The 25104-nt window shown below is 35.3% G+C and overlaps 1 protein-coding gene across 3 annotated transcripts in view; it reads right to left on the reverse strand.

The window, feature by feature from the left end:
* Window positions 1-874: 874 nt before the first annotated feature.
* The window catches only part of Nup62cl (nucleoporin 62 C-terminal like), a 93741-nt gene continuing 69511 nt past the window's right edge, over window positions 875-25104 (reverse strand). Inside the window, exons 9-10 of one of the 3 annotated variants that reach the window (XM_045140909.1) lie at window positions 20936-20977; window positions 875-1738 (exon numbers count right to left, since the gene is read on the reverse strand). In XM_045140909.1, coding sequence (XP_044996844.1) covers window positions 1644-1738; window positions 20936-20977 — 137 coding nt within the window. In that variant the 3' untranslated portion in view covers window positions 875-1643. The remainder of the gene's footprint in view (window positions 1739-20935; window positions 20978-25104) is intronic. The other 2 variants (XM_004658963.2, XM_045140910.1) reach the window with 2 other exon arrangements.

Genomic DNA, 25104 nt, shown 5'->3' on the forward strand with positions numbered 1-25104 from the left:
CATGCCCATTCTCTCTCTCTCAAATAAATAAATATAAAAAAATGGGAAAAATAACTTTATAAATTAGACATTACTCAAAATTCTGAGCAAAACTGTTTACTTTAAGACATCCATAATGCTAAATGGTTTCTAGAATATCTAGGTTTATTTCAATGGTATAGAATTTGCTGCACATGTCCCTGGGTTTAGGTCCACACTGTACCACTGAGCTATATGCTTAGCCCATGCTTTTTACTCTTTGTTTTGAGACAGGGTTTTAGTTGCCTAGGATGGTCTTCAGCTCACTCTGTAAGCCACACTGGCTTTGAACTTATGATCCTCCTGCCTTAGCAACCTGAATTACTGGGATTACAGGCCTTCTTCACCAGGCTTGGCTCATATTCTGTAATTTTCAGTGGTGACAAAACTTACCTAAACAGCTAAACTCCATGGAAGTTTGGACAGAAAAAGGAGAAACCATGTAAGTTCTGGCAATTAGTCAAATAATAAGACTAACATTTATTTCAAAGTTTATCTTCTTTTGTAATGTGACCTCTTTAGTATGGTCATGAGTGTCAGGACAACAGAAATTCAGCTCAACCACTTAATAACATTTAATTAGTTTATTTTAAGTTTTAAAACATCACATTTATTAATGACTTAAATGAAATACAAGAGATTAAAATGTTCCAAAGCTACAAACAAGACTTCTTGTAAAACAGATGAAGAATTATACAAAAAACCCCAATATTCACACATTATACACTAATGCCAAATAAAATACCAGGAAAGTCAGATGTGATTACACACATTCAACCCCAGCACTTAGGAGTCTGACACAGAAAGACTGAAAGTTCTAAGCGAGCCTGGGCTACAGAGTGAGACATTGTCTCAAAAAAAAAAAATGGAGCTATTTATTTACAATCAAAAATAATTGAATTGCCTCAACCTTACCTTTTAAAAAATAATCTACTCCAGCACTGGGTATATAGCCCAATGGTGCAATACTTGCCTCACATGTGTGAGGCCGTGGGTTTGATGCCTAGTACCATAAGAAAAATAAGACAAAACAGAAGCCCTAATTCAAATCCCAAATTCATGGAAACTTACTTCTTCCTCTGAATTTTTTGTAAAATACTTTCTGTAAATCATTTCCTGGTATAGTTCATATTGTTTTAAAATAGATAAGAACTATATTTCAATTATATCTCAAAGTAGACAATAAATTTTATTTAAGAGACTTTAAAATATCTAGCACTTTACATGAACTGTAACAAGCACCCAGTAAAGACTGGTTGGCATGTACTTTTTGGCAAACATCCTCCCGCAATTTAATTGGAATGAGAAGTAGATTTGTATTTGTGGTCATATAGAATCTATGAGTGTAAGATATACCTTATACACACAGAATCATTATCTAATAGGTAATTGGCACAATTAATATAGCTTTAATTGTTGGCAATCACTCTACCACTGAGCTATGTTCCCAGCCTTGATTTCATTTAATTCTGAAAATAAAGCTGCAGTATAATTCTTTTCACAGTATTTAAATGAAAAAAATCACATACATGCACAACTTATTGCAATCAAAGATTAAGTAGTAAATGTAAATACTACTCTACTTAATATTATGAGTATACATAGTTGATGAATAATCCAAAAAGTTATGCAAAGACAATCTTCATATTGTATTCCTGTTCCTTGCGACGATACTCCTCAAAAACCTTTGTTACCTCTTCAACTTTCTTTTGCATTATGCCTACAGGGGGAAAAGTCATACAAATCATTAGTCTTTAAATCACAACATTCTATCAATATTATGATATAAAATAACAGCATATAAAACCTTACATATCAATTTCAGTTTCAAATATGAGAAGAAACTATGAATACAGTGAATGAGAATATTCTTTATTTGTTCAGGTAAATAGTCTGAATTTGTGTTTTGTGAAGATAGATATCAACCTTTTTTGGTTTACTCATTACTGCTTAAAATTACAAGCCAAGGGGGTCAAAAAATTAAAGGCATAGGTTTTCATAGGCCCTAGCTACCTGTAAGAAAAGAGTATCCTGAGAATATTTACATTTCTGTTCCTTTCTAATGACTTATTTTACTAGGTGGTACTTCAATTTGTTCAGGGGCAGTGCAACGCAAAATGCCATGAATATTACTCATATCAAACAGTATTTTTCTGTTCCTAAAAATAAGCTTCTGAAAGAAGTATGATAATCTGAGTGTTTGTACTAAAATGTATGAAAATTAATCATTGTTTTACTGTTAATTAATGCTTATTAGTGAATAAATATCAATTGTTTCCTAACACTGAAGAAAAATTTTACAAAACAAAAATGAAAAATTACAAATAATATATCTATAGATTAGTGCTGCTGTCAGCTTTGGTCAGCGATGCTGCTTTTTGCTGGTGAGGACTACAGTGACCCAAAACTGGTCAAAATGCTGAGAATATGTGATTGTTGAATGTTCACTCTTAAATGGTACATATATATCACCCCTCTAGGTCTTAGGGAATATTGTGGGAGAGGAGGCAGAAACAGTGTAAGAACAGGAAAAAGAGATGGAGTGCTATAGAATGCTATTCTCTATGCATGTCATGTCAGTTGCATTCTGAAAAGCTGAGCAGCTCTGATTACTTGTACAAGTTTGAGAATGTCATCACTAACTTCCTGGAGTGGGAAATGGCTCATGAGACCCTGTTCCTACCTGAGGTTTTAAAAGCAGTTAATAGTTTCTGGGGAAAGATAAATTTTTTTCAGTGGTGAACCACAGGTAAGCTCCAATAAATAACTCCTTACTCATATTTCATTAAGTCATCATAATTAAATACATTGATTCACACACACACACACAAACAACAACCAAAACTGCAGTTAAAGGCACTTGCTTGTAAAGGCTGAGGGCCCAGGTTCAATTCTCCAGTACCCAAGTAAAGCCAGATGTTTAAAGTGGCATATGTCTGGAATTTATTTGCAGTCTCTCTCAGTCTCTTTTCGCTCTCTCCTTCTCTTTCAATAAATAAATAAAATATAAAATGAACTTGAAGGAGGACTACTTGTGAATCAATGGAAACAGGCAAGGGACAAGAGAAGGTAATTCACATATGATCAAAGTATTTTATATACAAAACACATTGTTATGTATAATATACTAATAACTTGAAAAATGAAATAAATTTAGGCAATATATGCATTTTTCAGCTGACTGGAACAGCTCCAATGTTTATTCAGTTTTAAAATTATAATACCACATCCTAATACATGACATATAATCATTATCATCATTCTGCAAGATAACACGTGAAGACAAATAATTTAAATCATGGCTATCTACTAAAATGCAAGAACAATAATATATGTTGACCCTGGAAAAATAAATATCCATTTTATTATAATAACAAACTGCGTGGAACAAAATTTTCCCTAAGTAACATTTTTTAAAAAATTTTTTATTTATTTATTTGAGAGCGACAGACACAGAGAGAAAGACAGATAGAGGGAGAGAGAGAATGGGCACGCCAGGGCTTCCAGCCTCTGCAAACGAATTCCAGACGCGTGCGCCCCCTTGTGCATCTGGCTAATGTGGGACCTGAGGAACCAAGCCTCGAACCGGAGTCCTTAGGCTTCACAGGCAAGCGCTTAACCGCTAAGCCATCTCTCCAGCCCCCTAAATAACATTTTTAAATGATGGATGCACAAATGAATACTATAAGAAACCATTAACTGGAGAGCAGAAATGTCAACATAAGCACAATCTGCTAATTTGCTGATTGATACACAATCAAAAGAATACATTTGTGGGCTGGAGAGATGGCTTAGCGGTTAAGCGCTTGCCTGTGAAGCCTAAGGACCCCGGTTCGAGGCTCGGTTCCCCAGGTCCCACGTTAGCCAGATGCACAAGGGGGCGCACGCGTCTGGAGTTCGTTTGCAGGGGCTGGAAGCCCTGGCGCACCCATTCTCTCTCTCTCCCTCTATCTGTCTTTCTCTCTGTGTCTGTCACTCTCAAATAAGTAAATAAAAACAATTTAAAAAAAGAATACATTTGTAACAATCTTAATGATCAATAAAATTTCAAGAAACACAAGTCAGCATTATTCAGAGAACTTTACTATAAACAGTTCTTCATGTCTTCTAGTCATATTCCCAAAACTATTTGTGTTAATATACTTCAGTTACTTTAGGATTTTAGAAACAGCACCCAGGTACTTACTGTTCAGAGTTATGGTCCAAAGACCAGCAACACTGATTGGTTTCTGTCAACATATTAAGTTACATATCACACAAGAAGTAAAATGTTAATAAAAGTCACTTGGAGCAATATATGTCATGCATATTTTTGCCTTACTAAAAAGTACTGAGAAATATGAAAATAAGAGCACAATTCAGTTCCCCCAAATCAAAATGTTGCACATGAGTAGAATGGACAATACATAGGAATGAAAATTGGACATGTGCTCTAACATGAATGAAACTTGAAAATATTATCCCAAGTGAAAGAAGCCAGGAATGATAGGTATCCTGTGATTTTTACTGCACTAAGTTCTCCAGAAAAGACATCTATAAAGACAATGAGAAGGTATGTGGTTGCCTGGGATTTAAGATAGGAATGGAGTCTAATAACTGCCACTGGACAGTTTGTTTTAACAAAAAGAAGTTTAGTAATGGCGATGTTCTAATATCGGATTGCATAATGTTTGTACATCTCTGTAACTTCTCTAAATGGTTAATGATCAAGATAATTTATTGTGCTTCAAAATATTTTCTTGAATGATTCACCCCTCCCCAAAGATACTGTAATAAAACTACTTCTAAACTAGTCTATTTCTGATTTGGATACTATTTTTTACTGCAACTTATACTAACTTTTGCAAATATTTTATGTAATGATTTAGAAACTTCAGTCAGAAATTATTAAAAAGAGCTTTTGCTACCCTTATAAGCATGGTTATATTATATTTCTTTCTCCTAGAAAATAATTGGGGCTGTAGGAGAAAAAAAAAAACTGGTAGAAAACTGGTCAGAAAACAGAAATAGGCAACTTATAAATTATTTATAAACATTAAAAAATAGTTCATATCAAAAGTAAATAGAAATATATATATTAAACCAGAGAAACATTTTCACCTACAAATTTTGTTGTGGAATGATGATGATTGCAGTGGGTGATCACAGAGTTAGTAGTGGAAGGATGCAGAGAAATGGTTATCCTAATGAACTACTGGTAAAAACATAAACTTAGCTTGCCAGAAAATATACATATTACTTCAGAATTAAGAGTTTTAAATATTGACCTTTACATCATGGGGTCAAGCCAGACATTACTTCTGATTTAGCTGTTTAACTTCAACAATTAGATTTATATTCAGTAATCATAAATATATCTTAAAATTATCTATAGCTAGCTTCAGTACAATATAATTTAAAATAAGAAAAAAAAAACTAGAGTTGGAGAGATGGTTTAGCAGCTATGGCTATTTGCCTGCAAAGCCTAGGGACCTGGGTTCGATTCCTTAGCACCCATGTAAACTAGATGCACAAGGTGGCATATGCATCTGGAGTTCATTTGCTGGAGCTAGACCCCCTGCCACGCTCTCTTTCTCTCTGCCTCTTGCTCTCTCTATCTTAAGTAGGTAAATAAATAAAATATATAAAAAGCTAAATCATTAACTAAAACTCAACAATGGGCTATTAATCCACATAATGAAATATTTAGCAGTCTTTAAAATGTAGACTATTTAACAGCTTGGAAAGATATCCATGTACACAGATCTGTTAGCTATGTATCATTTTTTTTTCAATCAAACACACTGAATATAGTGTTCTGGGTACCGGTCAGGGACAAATAAATGAAGTTTGTACTGCACCCCAAGTTTATAAGTACAAATAAAAATAAAATATAGAAATAATTAATGAATATTAGTTCAAATTGTTATAGATATAAATGTAAATAAATGACTGCAACATTGTATGACAATTGTCAATCAATAGTATGCATGACACAGTGTGAATACAAAGAGTATAAATAGCTCTTAAAATGGTGAGTTAAAGAAGGCTTCATAGAAGAGATATCTCTTAAACTACATCCTCACTTGGGAACAGCTTCCAGACAGACTTTGAATTGCTGAGGTATTCCAAGCAGAAGACACTGAACTTTCAAAAATATTTAAGAGGAAAAGACATTTAGTATTTGCAGAACCATACATTTTTATTCAAGAAATTACTGCTGCAAGTTAAAGATGAGGCAGAATGAACAGGTAAGGCTTAGATTATCGTGGTAGTTTGTCTATTATGCAAAGAAAAATAATCCATCATTGGGAAATCAGTAAAAGAGGTGTTTTAATATAGGGTGATTAGAAGTGAGTATAGTTTTATGAGGATCACTTTGACAGTAGTGGGGATATTTCTTGAAGGGAAGTGAGACTAAGGAATGAGATCATTAAGGTATCTAAAAGAGAAAACATGCATACCAATCTTCCAAAGCACTAGAGACAATGTTAAAAGAGGAAAAGAAAAATAGACTAAAACCATGAGGATAAAAAGAAAGGAGACAACAGGACTTTCAAAGTTGCAACTCAATTTAAACAGAGAAGTAGAATCAGTTGAAGTGGATAATTCAAAGGGGCATTGAAAGATTGAAAGTGGAGCCAAGGACAGGATAACAAATGATTAGTTAGCTTTCCACACTTCTCAGCTTATATCTGGATGATTCTCCCTATCCAAGTTCTGCAGATGATTTTTCTTTGAAGAAGGTTAACCAGATAAGCACTGGATCAGAGACACCAAGCCAAACTGAGGGCAAGTATTCTGTACCAAAACTAAAGATTAAGTGAAAGTTTATAAGAGATTAGTTATAAGCCTACAAACTGAACCTGGAGTCTCCAGTTCTTTCTCTGCAGCTTTCAGGAACACTGATTTAATACTAGGCTTACTAATCTCTAGACAGGAACTAGAAGATTCTTTTACAGAGAACATGATCAGTTAAAATAAAAATCCTTTTAAAAAAGAATGGTTAGAAGTCCTCCAGTGAAAAGGGAGTGAGGGTCTAGTGAAATGATGTTACAGTAAGCCCACTTACAAAACATTTTTGTGTATCTTTCTTGAATGCAAATGGACAATTAAGAATCATCAGGCATTTTAAAGAAGTCCCAATGTGAGAAAGATTAAAAAAGAACAGAAAAGCTAAAAGAAACAATGTAGAAAAAATAGTTTTGAAAAAACACATTAAAGTGGGCTGGAAAAATGGCTTAGTGGTTAAGGCACTTGCCTGAAAAGCCAAAGGACCTTGGTTCAATTCCCCAGGACCAACATAAGCCAGATGCACAGGATGGCACATGCATCTGGAGTTCGTTTGCAGTGGTTGGAGGCCCTGGCACACCCATTCTTTATCTGCCTCTCTCTCTCTCTTTCTCCTTTCTCTCTCTCAAATAAATATATCTGCCTCTCTTTCTCTCAAATATAACTAAATAACAAAATAAACACATTAACAATATCAAAGTTATACAGAATCCATGGAATAATAACAGAATGCTATTAAAATGCAGAAATGCACAATCATGAAACAAGGTAACAAGTTCTTGAAATACCAAAATCACGGCAGAAAGCAAAAATGAATAGAAAGTTTGGAATAAAATGTTAGTATAGATCTAAAAATGTAACAAAAACATAAAGAGAAACTCAATGTGGATCAGTTCAGGGAATCAAATATTAAATTAAGCGTACTTCCAGAAAGAACAGAGATAATATAGGGAAAGAAATTAGCAGAAACCTAATTTAAGAAAAAAGCCTCGAACTGAAAGAAATGAGTTACTTCACTCATTGAGGCTAGGCTCAGTGGATGCAACAGATTCCCATCAAAGCTAACATCTGAAATTTAAGAGCTTAAATATTCCACAGTAAAAATGGAGCAAAAAATGAAGGGGTCAAACAAAATTCAGAATCAAAATAGCCCTCTAAGTGAGAAGACAATAGAACTGTTTCTTCGGAAGTTCAAGGAAAAAATTATTTCTAAGCTATAATTCAATACCTAATATTATCAATCAACTGTGATGGTAGAATAAATACCTTTTCAAACATGTGAGGTCTCAAAATATTTACCTCCTATGCACTCTCTCTGGAAGCTGCTAAAACATGTTCAATGTTAAAAACAAAGGGATAAAACAAGGAACTGGAGCTAAAAATGAGAGCCACAATATTGGAGAACACACAACTAAGTACAGACAATACAATAATGGGATGGGAGGGAGAAATTAGCTGACAAACAGACCATAAGAGAAATAATTCTAGATGCTATAACAGAAGAGGGTCATAAGCTCCTACCTAGCACATATAGGTTATAGGTTCAGTACCCAGCACCAACAAAAACAAGAGGGGAAAAAGCAGAGAAAACAGATGGAACAACAGAGATTACAGGACTCTGGAGGAGATGAATCCCAAAAGATGAAATTTCCAGATTTAAAGCAGGGAATTGGGTATGAATTACTGATAAGCATATAAAAATAAACAATGAAATAAAATTCAAAAAACCCACAAAAACTTGTAAGATAAGATATGCTACACAGCATGCTAGACTGCGAATAACATCTACATAGTCATAATTCAAATATTAAGTAATGGTCAGAGTAAAATATGTAATAGTTAAGCCAGATGCACAAGGTGAGGTGGGCCTGGCAGAACGATTATATCTCTGTCTAAAATAAACAAATAAAAATAATTAATAGCACTTCTTCAAAAATCCTACTAAAAATAGATGGCAGTATCACTCTAATACCAAGACCAGGCAAAGGCAAAAAGCAAAAAGGTAAATAAAAACTATACACCAATAAATCTCCAAGGTACTTGAAATGTCTCATGCATTTAAAAATCCTCAACAGAGTATTAAAGAACCAAGTCAATTTACAAAACATGACCAAGTAGATTTTATTCCACACTTGAATGGTTGGCTAAACATTTTAAATGAAGCAAAACAATTCAGTATATAAATGAATTAAAGAAGAAGAAATATATATCAACTGACACAGGGAAAAAAATTCCAAATCCAGTGCCTATATGATGAAAGATCGAAAGTTGAAACAGAGAGAGTTGTTTGAGCTTGGTAAAGAGCATATACCAAAAAACTACAGCTAGCATTATTACACTTAAGATGAAAGACTGAAGGCATTTCACATGAGACCGGAATCAAAGCAAGGGTATTTTTCATGTCTCTCATATTCAACAGAGTACTAGTTCTACCCAATGTAAAAAGGAAAAAAAATGGCATACAACTTGGAAATGATGAAATAATGCTATGTTTATTTGCAGATATCACAATTGCCTATGTAAAAAATTCTAAGGAATCTGTATAACTAAGAAATGAGCTCAGTAAGATCAAAGGATATAAACTTAACACACTAAATTATATTTTCAAAAAATATTCTATTTATTTATTTGAAAGATAGAGGGAGAGAGAGAAAGGAAGAGAAAGAGAGTGAGAGTGCCAGGGCCTCTAGACACTAAAAGTGAACTCCAGATGCTAGCACTACATTGTGCATCTGGCTTTACATGAGTACTAGGGAATAAAACCTGGGTCTTTTGGCTTTGTAGGCAAGCACCTTAACCACTAAACCATCTCTTGCCCTGTAAAATTATGTTTTTATATATTACCAAGAAAGATATAAAACAATACTATTTATAATAATAATATATAAAATTAAATATGAAGGTATAGATTTGACAAAGCCAAAACATAAAACATGGGCAGTAAAAAATTAAAAAATGCTTATGAAAGAGATCAAAGAAGACCTGAATAAATTTTGAGGCATGCCATATTCATGGATGGAAAGGGTCATCAAAGTAAAGATGTTAGTTCTTCAAAAATTGATCTTTAAGTGCAGTTTCTATTGAACTCCCAGAAATGTTTATACGAAGGAAAAAAAAAAACCTTAAAATAACCACAACTTTGAGAAGAATAAAACAAATGTTAAGGCTTATTCTATAGGTTCAGTAATGAAGACAATATATTTGTTTAGGTGAAAGAAGCATACATCTATAGAATAGGTACCAAAGACTCATAAATACAATAAACTGATTTTTGAAGGTGGTACAGAAGCAGTTCAAAAGCCAGGCAGGGGGCTGGGGACTGGAGGCTGAAGAAATGACTTAGTGGTTAGGGCGCTTGCCTACAAAGCCAAGGGACCCAGGTTTGATTCCCCAGGACCCACATAAGCCAGATGCACAAGGGGGTGCATACATCTGGAGTTTGTTTGCAGTGGCTGGAGGCCCTGGCATGTCTATTCTCTCTCTCTCTCTCTCTCTCTCTCTCTCTATTTCTTCCCTCGTCTTTCAAATAAATAAATAAAATCAACAGGCATGGTGGATCATGCCTATAATCCAGCACTCAGGAAACTGAGGCAGGAGAACTGCTGTGAGTTTGATAGACCTTATCTTACAAAACAAAAGCATTTTAATTGAGAAAGGCTAACCTTTTCAACAAATGGTCCTGGATAAACTGAATGAGTATCCATAGGCAAAGCAAAAGCACCCTTGATCTACATTTTTTTTTATCTTCTACAAAATTAAATAAACATGGATCATAGCCTTAAATATAAAATGTAACAAACTTATTTTAGAAAACCAGCAAAAAAAATTAGGATATAGAACTTGGCTAAATGTTCTTCAATTCTTACCAAAAATATAATCCATAGAAAGATTGATAAATTGCATATAATCAGAATTTTAAACGTTTTATTTTGTGAATAGCCCATCAAGAAATTAAATGAATAGACAAGATAAAGACTGGAAAAAATATTTGTGAACTCCTTATCTGAAAAGGAACTTGTATGTAGAATATATGTAGAATTCTGGAAAACTGACAGGAAAAAAAATTAGAAAATGAGCAAGCAACATGAACTGACATTTCACTGAAGAGGATATATTAATGACAAGTAAGCACAGAAAATGATGTTCAACATCAAATTAGGCATCAGGAAACTGCAAATTGAAATTGCAATGATATCACTACACATCCATCATGAGCATAAAATGAAAAACACTAGAAACATGAAAAAGTAGTAAGGACACTTACATACTATATCACTCATACATTGTTGGGAATATAAAATGAAATAGCCACTCTGGAAATCTATGTGACAGTTACAGATATGGTTGGATGTGATGGTACATTTCTGTAATTATAGCACTTTGGGAATGGAGGAAGGAGGCGGGAGGATAAGGAGTTCAAAGCCAATCTCAGCTATATAGGGAGTTTAGGGATAGCATGGGGTACATGAGCCTGTCTCACAAAAAAGGGTCAAGCTGGAGAGATGGCTCAGCAGTTAAGGTACTTGCTGCAAAGCCTAATGACCCAGGTTCAATTCCCCAGTACCACATAAAACCAGATGCACAAAGTGGCACATGCATCTGGAATGCATGCAATTGCAGTGGCTGGAGGCCCTGGAATGCCCATTCTCTGTGTCTCTCACTCTCTGTCTCTCTCTCTCTGCTTGTAAATAGATAAATAAATAAATAAATAAACATTTTTTAAAATTTATTTATTTGAGAGCGACAGACACAGAGAGAAAGACAGATAGAGGGAGAGAGAGAGAAAATGGGCGCGCCAGGGCTTCCAGCCTCTGCAAATGAACTGCAGACACGTGCGCCTCCTTGTGCATCTGGCTAACGTGGGATCTGGGGAACCGAGCCTCGAACCGGGATCCTTAGGCTTCACAGACAAGTGCTTAACCGCTAAGCCATCTCTCCAGCCCAATAAATAAATATTTTTTAAAAGAGTAAACATGCACCTACCATATGACCCAGCAATTAAAAACATTTATTCCTGAGAAGTAACAGTTATGTTCACACAACAATCTGTCTATAAATGTTTGTATCAACTTTACTTATAATAGGAAACAATCCCAGATGCCCTGAAATATGAATGGATAAATTGAAGCACACCTACACCATGGTCTACTACTTAGCAATTCAGAGGGTCGAACCACTGATACATTTAACAATACAATAGAATCTTTAGGGAACTGTGTTGAATGAAGAAAAAAAGGCATTCCCAAAAATTTACGTGCTGTATGAGTCTACTTATGTTAGAATCATAGATTTTAAGAACACAGAGTAAATTAGTTCCAAGGAGTTTAGAGCTGGATAGTAGGTGAATAAGATGGGAAAGAGCTGTTATGATAACACAAGGGCATGAGTACACCTGGTGCTATGTAACTGCTGAGTATTATCTTAACTATAATGATGAAATGAAGGATACAAAACCTACCCTTGTGATATCTATCTATCTATCTATCTATCTATCTATCTATCTATCTATCTGGCTATCTAACATCTATCTATCATCAATAATCTACGTCTACATATATAATTAAACAAATGGCTAATGTAAACTGGGAAAATCTGAATGAGACAGGTTGTATCAATGTCAATATTCTGATTAAGATAGTATATTGCAGTTTTGGATGGTGTTAAGATTGGAAAAAAATAAGGTTAAAAATATTAAGTAGGACTTTATGTTATTTCTTAAAACTGTATGTGAATCTACAGTCACCTTAAATACTTAAATTAGAACAAGGAATAAAACATAAATTATTTTGTTGTTTGAGACAGGCTCTGTAGCTCAGGCTGGCCTGAAACTCATGACCCTTCTGTTTTTTAGCCTTGTCAGTGCTGGGATTTGAGGCATTATTTTTGCAGAATATGTTAGGTGGCTGGTGGGCAATAACCTTGAAATATTTGGAATTTAATATAATTAATGTTCACTTCTCATTCGGAAAGGGGGAAAGAAAGAGGAGAGAAGGAGAGCTGGAGAGGGGCTGGAGAGATGGTTCGGTGGTTAAAGGTGCTTGCTTGCAAAGCCTGACAGACAGCCCAGGTTCAATTCCCTAGTCCCCACATAAAGCCAGATGCACAAAAGCCAAATGCACAGAAGGAGAGCTGGAGAAAAGGAGAAAACCATGTATAAGCACTTTGACCCTCTGCATTGATAAGTAGTATTCCATAGTATAGGTATATGACAGTTTGTTTAACCACCCATCTAGTCATAGCTACTTTTAAGATTTCTAATTTATTGGATTTATTTCATTTCATTGTTTTTTTTTTCTTTTTTTGTGGTGGGATCTCACTCTAGCCCAGGCTGACCTGGAATTCACTATGTAGTCTTAGGCTGGCCTCAGACTCATAGCAGTCCTCCTACTTAGTGCTGGGGTTAAAGGTATGTGCCACCATGCCCAAAGATTTATTGAAAGCAAAGGATAAGTATACTTAGATTATTACTGGCAACTACTTCCAGATAGGAAAAGTATTTTAGAAGTACAAAATATTCATCTCTAATATGAGAATTCATCATGGTCTTGTCATTGTTATATTTAGTTGATGACAAGGCACTCTGCTTCTGTATAGCACTGCTCTTACAACAAAATTTATGAAACAAATATATTTAGAGGGGGGGTCTAGAAAAACTAATGGTCAAGGTGTCCTGAATTCTTGGAGGAGGAGGTGGTTAATCTACACAATAGAATTATTACATCTTTATGTGGTCTTCACTTGGTTGTCATGTTGAAATATTAGTTATTCAGGTTCTACTTCAAATACTACCTCTCCCAAAAAATGAAAAATTGTTTTTCTTTCTTTACTTCACCCCTCCCTACTCATTGTACCTGTTGAAGAGAGAGATAGCACTGAGGTTTATAATTGATATAGTGACTAACACAGTGGAGTCACAGCTATGGTTGAAATTACGAAGTATCTCCCAACTATACAGTAGTCAAGCTGTCAAAATGCCTGTGTATAATATTTTATTTGATTCTTAGAATGCCTTAGGATGATGCAAATAATTAAAAACTTATGAAGGTTAAAATAACTTCTTAAAGGCTGAAGCCAGTAAGAACTGAAACGTGGGCCTGTATCCTTTATTCCCATACGACAGTGTTTTTTTCTTTCTTCTTTTTTACCTGTATGTGTTGGTGTGGTGTTTGTGGTGTGTGTTGGTGTATGCATGTGTGTGTGTGCATATTGCATATGCCATGTACATGTATGCAGACGCCAGAGGAGTTCACTCACTCATGTATTTTTCCTTGAGATTCAATCTCTTACTGAACCTGGAGCTGCTGAGTTTTGGTTAGACTGGCTGACCAGCAAGACCTTGTGTTTTTGTCTCTGCTTTCCACAGGATGTGTATATGACTATAACCACCTTTTTAGTGGATACTAGGTATTGAATTCAAATGGTCTCAGGTCCATTTGGGCCTTCATGCCTGTGAGGCAAGCACTCTTACTTGCTAAGCCTTCTTCTCAGTTTGCAACACTGTCTTTTCTACAACAGAAGAATTGCTCATCAAATGCTGTGAAATTATGAATACAAGCATAAACTTTATACATGCACTAAAATCTCACGTTTTACCTCATTGTTATTTACAAGGAATGCATGTTAATAAAAATAAGTATTGAGCCAGGCATGGTAGTGAATGTTTGTAACCTGGGCACTCATAAGACTGAATCAGGAAGAGCACCATGTTTTGGAAGCCAAACTGAGCTGCACAATGAGTTCCAGTGCAGCTTGGGCTTTACAGTGTGACAGTGTCTCAAAATTAAACTAATCTGGGGTTGCAGAGAAAGCTCAGTGGATAAAGTGTTTACTTCAGAACTCTTGAGTTTTTGAGTTCAGATCCCCAGACTCCAGGTAAAAGCCAGAAGATGTGACAGGATTTTGTCATCCCAGTCTAAAGACCCTGCTTGCCTCACACAGAGTGGAAGGGAAGATATACCCAAAAGTTTCCCTCTGACTTCCACATGTGCACCATGGCATGTTCATGCCTGGACATACACACATACACATACACATACATCACACACACACACCAAATAAAATAGATATTTAAAAATGTTTTAAGAAAATAATCTAGGATTAGGGAGATGACTCAGAGGTAAAAGGTGCTTATTTACAAAGCCTGCCAGCTTGGATTAGATTCCTCAATACCCATGGGGAAGCTCAATTCACAAAGTGGCACATGCATCAGGAGTTTGTTTATAGTGGTAAGAGGAACTGACATATCCATTCTCTTTCTCTCTCCCTCTCCACTTGCAAATAAATAAGTAAAAATATTTTTAAAGTATATTGTTTTAAGACAACTAAATTAAAATATAATAAAAATAAAATAGGGTACTGTGCTGAGCTAAACTCTTACAACAACATAATGGCATTCATTGTTCCTTAAAACACTGAAGGGCTCAGAATAAGAGTATTCTGAACCCTATTTGGGAGACATAATTGATGAAATGCCATCAGGTCATTTCATCTTTTAGTTAGCTGTTGAGCATGGGCCAAAGAACAGTGTTATTGTGAGGCTCCAGTGTATTTATATATTTTCAACTATTAACGGGAAGAGAATTGCTTTGGAGAAAAAAAAAAACATTTTTCTCACAAACAATATAAATTCTGCTATTTGGGAACACTTTAAATTATTTTGCATATAATTCACGTGGGGAGGCTCTCCAGCTTGAAGAAATCCACTTGAGCACAAAATGTACGTAAGTAGGATTAGAGAGAAATCTAATTTTGCAGATGTATTGAGGGTATTTCAAATATGGATTTACATATAAGAAAGGAAGTTTGGGAAGGAGCGTTCCAAGAATGTTAACTGTCACACACTTTCCTAACAGGAACTAAAGATTTGCTTAATTCTAATCTTAGTACCCTAATCTAACATACTAGAAGTTCTTTGGAATTAAGGAACAAAGGTTTGACAATGTGCCTGTATTGTCTGTAAAGAGGAGCTGAGATGATCAAGTGTTAAATAGTGGAAAGACACAAAATACCTTCAATTAGCTGCAATGGGAAGAAGCAAGTGTCCTTGTTGAGCTTTAAAGACACTCTCAGTGAGCTGGCAAGCATGGATGTCTGTGCTGCTGCCATGTCTCTGGCAGAAGGCATTCAATTCTTCTCAATAGAAGGGATGACCTCACCAGTCTACTAATGTCACCAAGATTTCTCAAAGAATTTAAGAAAATAAGGAAGTAAAAAGAACAACAGTGATCAGCAAATCAGATCCTATTCTAGAAGATGAAAGAGAAACAAGACATTTCAACTGACCCCAAAGGCCTCTATTGGCACCTCAGCATTTGATACTCTTCAGATGAGAGAGCTGAAAGTAATTGATGAAATACATTTCTTTTTTATTATATTATTTATTTATGAGAGAGAGAGAGTGGGCATGGCAGGGCCTCCAGCCACTGCAAATGAACTCCAGACACATCTGGCACCATGTGCATCTGGTTTACATGGTTTCTGGGGAATTGAACCTGAGTTCTTAGGCTTCACAAACAAGTGCCTTAACTGCTAACTGCTAAGCCATTTCTCCTGTCCTTATTGTTTTTTTGTTTTTTTTTTTTTTGTTTTTTTTTTTCCCTTTGGTGTTTGAGACAAGATCACATGTAGTCCAGGCTGGCATAGAACTATGTAGCCAAAGATGACACTGAATTCCTGATCCTCCTGCCTGTACCTCCCAAAGTCCTGATATTACAGGCCTGTGCCTTGTTAAATAAATACACACACACACACACACACACACACACACACACACACACACACAATCATTATACTCATTGAACTCAGAGTAGATGTGGTTTCCAACACATCTGAACCTGTCAATACTTTACCATGGATGGGGGAAAAATACATAAGATCTCATAAGATCTTAGTCCTCCCAGAATAGCTAATGGCAGCTAATGATGGCTGAGAGAGGGAAGTTTCATCAGTGGTATAGCCACTGGTAAGTTGTCCATTCCATAACAAATAACCTTCTATCCATGATCACGCAAGCAACTCTAATTTAACTCAATGGGTTAAAAAAGGCATGAAAGTAAGATGGAGATTAACGGGAAAGAAGAATTATGTTAATAGGAGTGGGTTACAGTATAATTGGGGGATAAGATCAAAATATATACATGTGTGAATATGTCAGAATGGGAGAAATAATTAAGAAAAATAAAGCTATTTCTTGCCTGGACTAACACACACACACACACACACACACACACACACACACACACACACGTAATAAGTCAGCTTCATGTTGCTAGAACAAACATGTAACTAGACATAGTTTATGGGAGGAAGGGGTTTATTTCAGGCTAACAAATTCCAGAGGAACACCATCAATGGTGGAAGAAGCTGGCTCCCATTCATAGAGGCAAGCAGCAAGACACCACGAACAGAAAGCACAAGCAACCAGAACTCAAACTGCTCTGAACACAACTCATAGGGCTGGACTCCAGAATCCATCCCTAGTAACATGTCCCCCTTGAATCTGCTAGGGGCTCAAGCAGAAAGTTTAATCAAAAAATGATGGAGTCTATGGGACCATACATTCAAACTATCACATTCAAGCTACCACAATATCTATCATAAAAATTGAACTGAAACAATCATCTCACATAATAAATATTAATATTGTATAAACCTAAAGTATGATTATGATACACCACACGACCTGATTCTATAAAATGTTCCTAGAGATATTGTATGCATAAACTAGTTATATTACAGTGGATGAGTAAGAATATTTAATAAGAAAAAATAAGGTGGACATAGACTTCTAGTCCAGTACTAATGGGACTGTATTTTGGAAATATTACAAAATCCTTTATGACATCTTTAGTTACTCTAAGGAGTAACACTTGCCTCCCTAAAAAGCAGTCTAAATGTTGTGAGAAGCTGTTAAATAATTATGCAGCTCCATCCCTTAAGAGCCTGCAATGATTATGGATCAAATATATTTTAGTCTTGGAGCTTTGGGACACTTCATGAAAGAAGTAAAATGCCATGAAAATACTTACTGAACTTTCAAATAATGACTTTTATAAGATTTTCACTGCCAGCTCCTTTATTATTGTAGTCTTTGATAAATATTAATAGACACAGTGGTGATTTGGTATATGAAGCAACAGGAAACATTGATTCTTCACCCTATCTCCCCTCTACTGAGAGAAGTGGCTCCATATACTTAAAATGAGTAACAAATTGGGTCAGATAGATTGCCAATTCTGTCACAAGTGGTCCCAGAAGAGCTGGAGTTGCTACAGTTTCAATGACTGCCAATTCAGAAGACAGATGTGTGACTGCAACACTGTCATCAAGCCAACCTTGAAATAATGCTATAAATTTTCATGAAGAGAAAGAAGAGAAGGAACTAGTATTTGGTTATAGCTACTGCTAACTCTCAATTACTTATATTATCTAGGAGAAAAATAGGCATGGGTAATCTCAACCAGTAGAGAGGTATCAACTTTGAAAGCTGGCCTATAGCCTGAAAATGTTCAGATTCTCATTAATGTAATGGCCTCTGATGTCATTTTATTTCTGTCCTATCACTGTGGGTTCTACTGGTATTAAAGGCCAAAGGGGACTTGGTTTTTACACTTTTTTATGGATATTAAAATGTTTATTGGGCAGTGAGATATATTCTCATACTTTGAGTATATGCATTGTTTAATGTCTAATCCACATTTTTCCATTTCAAATCCAGTTAATTCTTTAGAGTAACTGTAGGTTTGTAGCTCTTTTGAGAAGAAAGTAAAGAAGTTTTTCCATATATTTAAAGTCTCCTCACATGTACAGCTTCAAGTACTACCAACACACTATGCCATGCCATTATGGAACATCTGTTACAATTGACATGAAGGCATTATTATCACCTAAACTCCACAGATTACGCCAAAATTCATTCTTGGAATTGCACAAAATGTAGGTTGAGAACTGTATGATGGTAGGTATCCATAAGTAGAGTACATATTTCCAATACTCTAAAAATAACATGTTCTGCCTATTCATTTCTATGCCCACATCCAAACTCTTTTACTGTCTCTATGACTTTGCCTTTTCCAGAATATCATATAGTTTGAATCACACAACATACAGCTTTTAATTTTGGCTCCTTTCACTTAATAATATGCATCACAATCATGTTAAAGAGCTGATTTTGAAGTTAGATATGGGATCTTATTAGTGTAACAGTGGCTATGTTTTATTATCAGAGAAAAATGTACTAGCATTAAAGATATTAAGTCACAAAAACATCATTTACCAGAAAACTTTAAAATAAAGATTTTATTTTATATGAGTTCATTTCTCTTTTTTTTTTAAAAAAATATAACATTTGTATTGCAAGAATAACACATTCATTTGTTTTTCTATAACTTCTACCTTAATGTGAATAAATGGATTAATTTAATCTTAATGCTTTCAGTCTACAGACCATTTCTGCAGACCTGATCCAACAAACTATTAAAAAGTAAAATAAGACATGAAAAAATACTCTCATGGACAGTATAATTAAACCATGACATGATTATGTCATGTCCTGGTATGGAAAGAAAAGGCTCCTTTGGTGGGAATGGCAGAAAGGAGCCTGCAATTCAGGATTACCAGGCTTCCCCCATCCTTCACTATGACCGCCTCTGTTTCAGTTGAGAACCCACATAAAATTCCACTGTCTCTTCAGCTCAAATGAATCTTTCAAAATATTTATTAGTATATTTTAATGATACATAATAATGGTTTTCAGCATGACTTTTTATACATGTATATAATATATTCTAATTATATTCACCATTACCCTTGCTTGTCTTACTCCCTCTCCTAGTTGATGATTTTCGACTTTTCCAACTAGTCCTCTTTCTACTTTCACAGCTAAATTTTTTTTTGTAACCCTACACATTTAATTAGGGTTGCTTGTAGGAGCATAAGTCAGCAGTTATACTGGAGGATGGGCTATTTACCAGTGCCTACATCACTAAAGAAAATCTCGGGCTGGAGAGATGGCTTAGCGGTTAAGCACTTGCCTATAAAGCCTAAGGACCCCGGTTCGAGGCTCGGTTCCCCAGGTCCCACGTTAGCCAGATGCACAAGGGGGCGCACGCGTCTGGAGTTCGTTTGCAGAGGCTGGAAGCCCTGGTGCGCCCATTCTCTCTCTCTCTCCCTCTATCTGTCTTTCTCTCTGTGTCTGTCACTCTCAAATAAATAAATAAATAAAAATTTAAAAAAAAGAAAAGAAAATCTCTCCCTATCCCAGCAGACTTCAAGTGCCTATAGATTCTCAGGGAGGGCCTCATGAACCCCTCTTCCTTAGCAACTGTTACCTACCTACAAATCCCCAGGGAGGGGAAGAGCCTCATGAGCCCTTCCCCCATCCAGGAAGGAATGTTAAAGGGCCCAATTTTGTGCAGAATTTTTTTTTTGTTGTTGTTCAGGTAATCTTACCTGGTGAGAGTGGAAGAGTGCAATGGCCATGTCATGAATAGAAGACATCTTACAACACTCTACCCCTTCCTTCAACATTTACCCATATGTATCCTTAGTAGAAAAGTAATTACTTTACTGGGACACCTAAAATTTATATTTCATCCAAAATAGTATTATACTTTGAAAGCTTTTTATTCTATGGTTAGGTAGATATATGGTTAGAATTTGTTTTTATAATTAGTAAGTTCTACAAAGTTTTAAAAGCACATCAGAATTTAAAATACTGCTGGGATTAAAGGTGTGCACCACCACACTTAGAATTTCTTCATTTTTATAAAGTACATCTCTGAAAACACTAACAACTTTAATTTCATAAAGGAAACAATGGCTGAGAGCCTTGAGATTTCATTTATGACAAAGAGGATTTCCTCCAAGAGAAAAACCACTGAAATTTTTCTTTTTTTAAAAAATTTATTTATTTATTTATTTGAGAGTGAGGAGACAGAAGGAGGGAGGGAAAGAGAGAGAGAATGGGCGTGCCAGGGCTTTCAGCCACTGCAAATGAACTCCAGATGCCTGGCCCCCCTTGTGCATCTGGCTAACGTGGGTCCTGGGGAATCAAGCCTCAAACTGGGGTCCTTAGGCTTCACAGGCAAGCGCTGAACCACTAGGCCATCTCTCCAGCCCTGAAATTTTTCTTTATAACCTAAATTACCTTTTGACAATCCCTTCAACTCCACCCAAGAAGCACTGCTCACTGTAGAAAAATACAAAACATACAAGAATATTTGATATAATCTTTCTTCAAAATCTTAGTTATTAACACTCCTATATCTTAGTTGTTCTAACTTCTCAAGGGAAGTGAATTTTAATGGTAGTCTACACAAAACTATCTTCTCTAGATCCAATATAAATGCTGTCTCTTGAACCCCATGACCTTATTTCTTCCTCCACTCCCTCAAATACACATTGAAATTTTTGACAACCAGTGACCAATTATGCCACTACCATTTACCTCTCCTCAACCATGGGCCAGACACTATTCAAAGAAAGCAATCCAATGCTTTTAAAATCTTTATACTACACTTTTTGGAAAGTCTCTTGTAGCCCAAGATGGTCTCAACTCATTATGTAGCTAAGGATGACCTTGAACTCGTTATCCTCTTGTCTCTATCTTCCACGTGCTAGGATGACAGCCGTGTACCCCCATACATGGCTATACTATTGGTAACATATAAATGGAAAATATTATCTTTCATGTTTTAAATGAGGATAATAAAGACTTACACAGGCTTAACTATATTTATCATGGCACACCTAGAAAAAGTTAATGCCTTGACTTGAATCCATATACATCTGACTCAGAAACCTCTTCCCATCAGGTTATTTTAACAAGTGAATATAAAATAAATATAGAATTTAAGTTGTTTTCCTTTTATAATTATAAACACAGTTTAGGAAGGGATGGGACATTTCCGTCTCTAAAACACAAGGGAAGGAAGTAAAAATGAATGATAACCTAGGCATGCCTGTAAGAGAAAGAAACTGAAGAAGTCCTTTGTTGTCAACCTCTAGTAATACAGAGAATGAGGAATACAGAATATGAAATAAGACAAACTGTATTATTTTATGGACATGTCTTGAAAACCTGTAATTGAATGGCTAATTAGCTCTAATGATCTCCATTCTTGAGGTCTCACTGTATTCCATGTTTAGGTAAAGTCTGTAAAATGATTTGTCCATTTTTTAGTTTATATTTAAATTGAAAGAATTTAAAAATCATCACTTGTATACCTTTAACCAATATTAATCCACTGTTACCATACTTCACAATTTCTAGATCTCTTTTTCTTCAAAATTGTTTTGAAAAAAAAAAACTTGAAATTAAACCACTGCCATGGAAATTCTTTTTTTTTTTTTCAAGGCAGGGTCTCACTCTGGCCCAGGCTGACCTGGGATTCAGTATGTAGCCTCAGGGTGGCCTCAAACTCAGGACAATCCTCCTACCTCTGCCTCCTGAGTGCTGAGATTAAAGGCATGTGCCACCATGCCCAGCTCTCCATGGAAATTCTTTATGTAGTTTGTACTTTCTAGGAAAATAATTATTTTCCTAAGTAATCACTATCATCATGTCTTGCAAAATGAACAATTTCTATATAACAATATATAGTCTGTATTCAGTTCACATATCCCTAACTATTCTAAATAACATTTTTAGTTCTAAGTATTTAATTAACATTAACATAGACTTGACCATATGTCTCTATTAATCTTTGATCCACACCTTAATTTTGGTTTGAATTTGTTTTTGTTTTTCATGAACAACTTTTTGAAGTCCAAATCAACTTTCTTTCAGAATATGACATACATAGAATATTATTATCTTGTGATTAGACTTAGTTGAAAATTTTTGGTAATGATATTACATAAGTATACTTATGCCAAATTGTAAGGCACATTAATCATTTTATCATGGTGATGCTAAGTTTGACCATGCCATTAAAATAGTACATGTTGGATACCTCTTATAATAGCCTGTTTTCTCTTTTGCAATTATTAAGTAAACTGTGGAGCAATGCTTGAGGTCACATAAAGATCCTATTACCTAATAATCTCAAACTCAATAGTTTTAACATTTATTGATGACTGTTGCTTGAATTTCCTGTTATGCTGAGGATGCAAAATGGTAATTTTCCTCACTAATTTATACAATTAAAATATTGTTTCATTGTATGTAAATTATATTTCAATAAAAATAGCCATAAGTTGGGACATTATGCACAGAGACATTGCCTTTTCCCCCAAAACTGATGGCTAACCCCACAATTCATGACCCACATTTCCCAACGAGGAGGGTCCCTTTGGAGGAGGGAGGACAGGAAGGAAGCTAACGATGGTACTAACATGGCTGTATACACACTGTGTACATAACTAATAAAAAAGACAAAAAAAACCTATTTTGGGGCTGGAGAGATGGCTTAGCGGTTAAGCACTTGCCTGTGAAGCCTAAGGACTCCGGTTCGAGGCTTGGTTCCTCAGGTCCCACATTAGCCAGATGCACAAGGGGGCGCACGCGTCTGGAGTTCGTTTGCAGAGGCTGGAAGCCCTGGCGTGCCCATTCTCTCTCTCCCTCTATCTGTCTTTCTCTCTGTGTCTGTCACTCTCAAATAAATAAATTAAAATTAAAAAAAATTAAAAAAATTTTTTAAAAAACCCTATTTTTAGGTGGATGACATTCCTGAATATGACACCTGAAGCTGTCATCTGACCTCCATCCATATGCATTTATGTTCACCTGCACACAAGTGCGCGTGCGCGCGCGCGCGCACACACACACACACACACACACACACACACACGTTAATAAAACCTACTTTGTAAAATTTAACTAAATATAGGTTGAGGATTTAGCTCTGTTAAAGAGTGTTTGACTATCAAGTGTAAGGCCCTTGCTTCAGTCTTCAACACTTAAAAAAAAAATTAACTGGACCTGCAGAAATTGCTGAGTGGTTAAGGCACTTGCCTGCAAAGCCAAAAATCCCAGGTATGATTCCCCAGGACCCAGTTATCCAGATGAACATGGTGGAACATGTGTCTGGAGATTGTCTGCAGTGGCTGAAGACCCTGGCATGCCCATTCTCATTCATCCTTTCTCTCTTGCTCTGTCTGCCTCACTTATTCTCAATTTTTAAATTATTTATTTACTTATTTGATCCATTTCATATTAGTATATCTTTCTGCTAAGAAATGGCTACCAGTTAAAATATATTATAAATGAAATAGTGCATTCAATATCAAAGATAACTTAATAAAAGTATTTCACTGAGGAAATTTAATAGTGGTTTCCTAGTTGTATCATTTCATCTATAATTATCTACTGGCGTACTTCTGTAAAGACATTCCCTTCTATATCCAACTTCTCTCTTTGAAGACTTATTGTGAATTCATGGCTTTCCCCACTAAAGTAGTACAATACATTTTTATTTTTATTCATTTTCAAGTTCAAACCATCTTAATATGACAGTGAGTATCATTTGACAGAAGATTATGTTCTTATATAACTTTGTTAATCTTTTGGGCAATGTTTACTTTCTTATATAGAAGTCCCACATCCCCCATTGGACGTTCCCTCCCTGAGATCTGAGATCCGATCTCCTCAGGAAGATTCATTTATTTTTAGTAGGAATGATATTTAGAGATCAAGATCTTAGTAGTAGGTGTGCTCATTCATTGATCCTGGGATATCTGTCATTGCTTTAAGCCCTTTCTGAAAACATATAGCACAAAGGAATATGAATCCATTAGTGATATTTGTAATTCAAATTTAACACAGGAATGTATAAGGAAATAAAAATAATAACGTATTTCTTTATTTTTCAATGGAATTCTTGATTTGTATTCTATCATAAATATATGTAAGCATTTGCTTAATTCTACTGTATATACAGTGGTAGGGATGTTGGTATTACAATTCTGAAGCCTACAATAAAGCTATTAAGAAAGAAAGTCTGGGATGTTTTGCAGTTCTTTTTACCCTTAAGATAGCATTCTAGTAAGGAGGCACTATCAAGAACACTGTGTCAGACAGAACTGAGTGATATTGTTATAAATTACATAAGTTTGGTTGGTTTCAGTATATATTCAATTTTAGTATTTGCTTCTCTTCCAACTGTTTTTGGTTCAATTCTAATTTTGAATATATAAAACATTTATATGGTGCCCAAATAGAAACTGTATTAAAAAGGGTAAATTCAAAAGTCCTGCTCCTATCCTTAATCCAGATACTTCACCCCTATCCATCTACCGTTTTCAATAATTTCTAGTTAATTATTCAGAACTCATATGGGCATGAGCTAAGCAACTCCTCTAAAGCTAATTTTATAT

Source organism: Jaculus jaculus, chromosome X (assembly GCF_020740685.1).
Source record: "Jaculus jaculus isolate mJacJac1 chromosome X, mJacJac1.mat.Y.cur, whole genome shotgun sequence".
Taxonomy (NCBI): Eukaryota; Metazoa; Chordata; class Mammalia; order Rodentia; family Dipodidae; genus Jaculus; species Jaculus jaculus.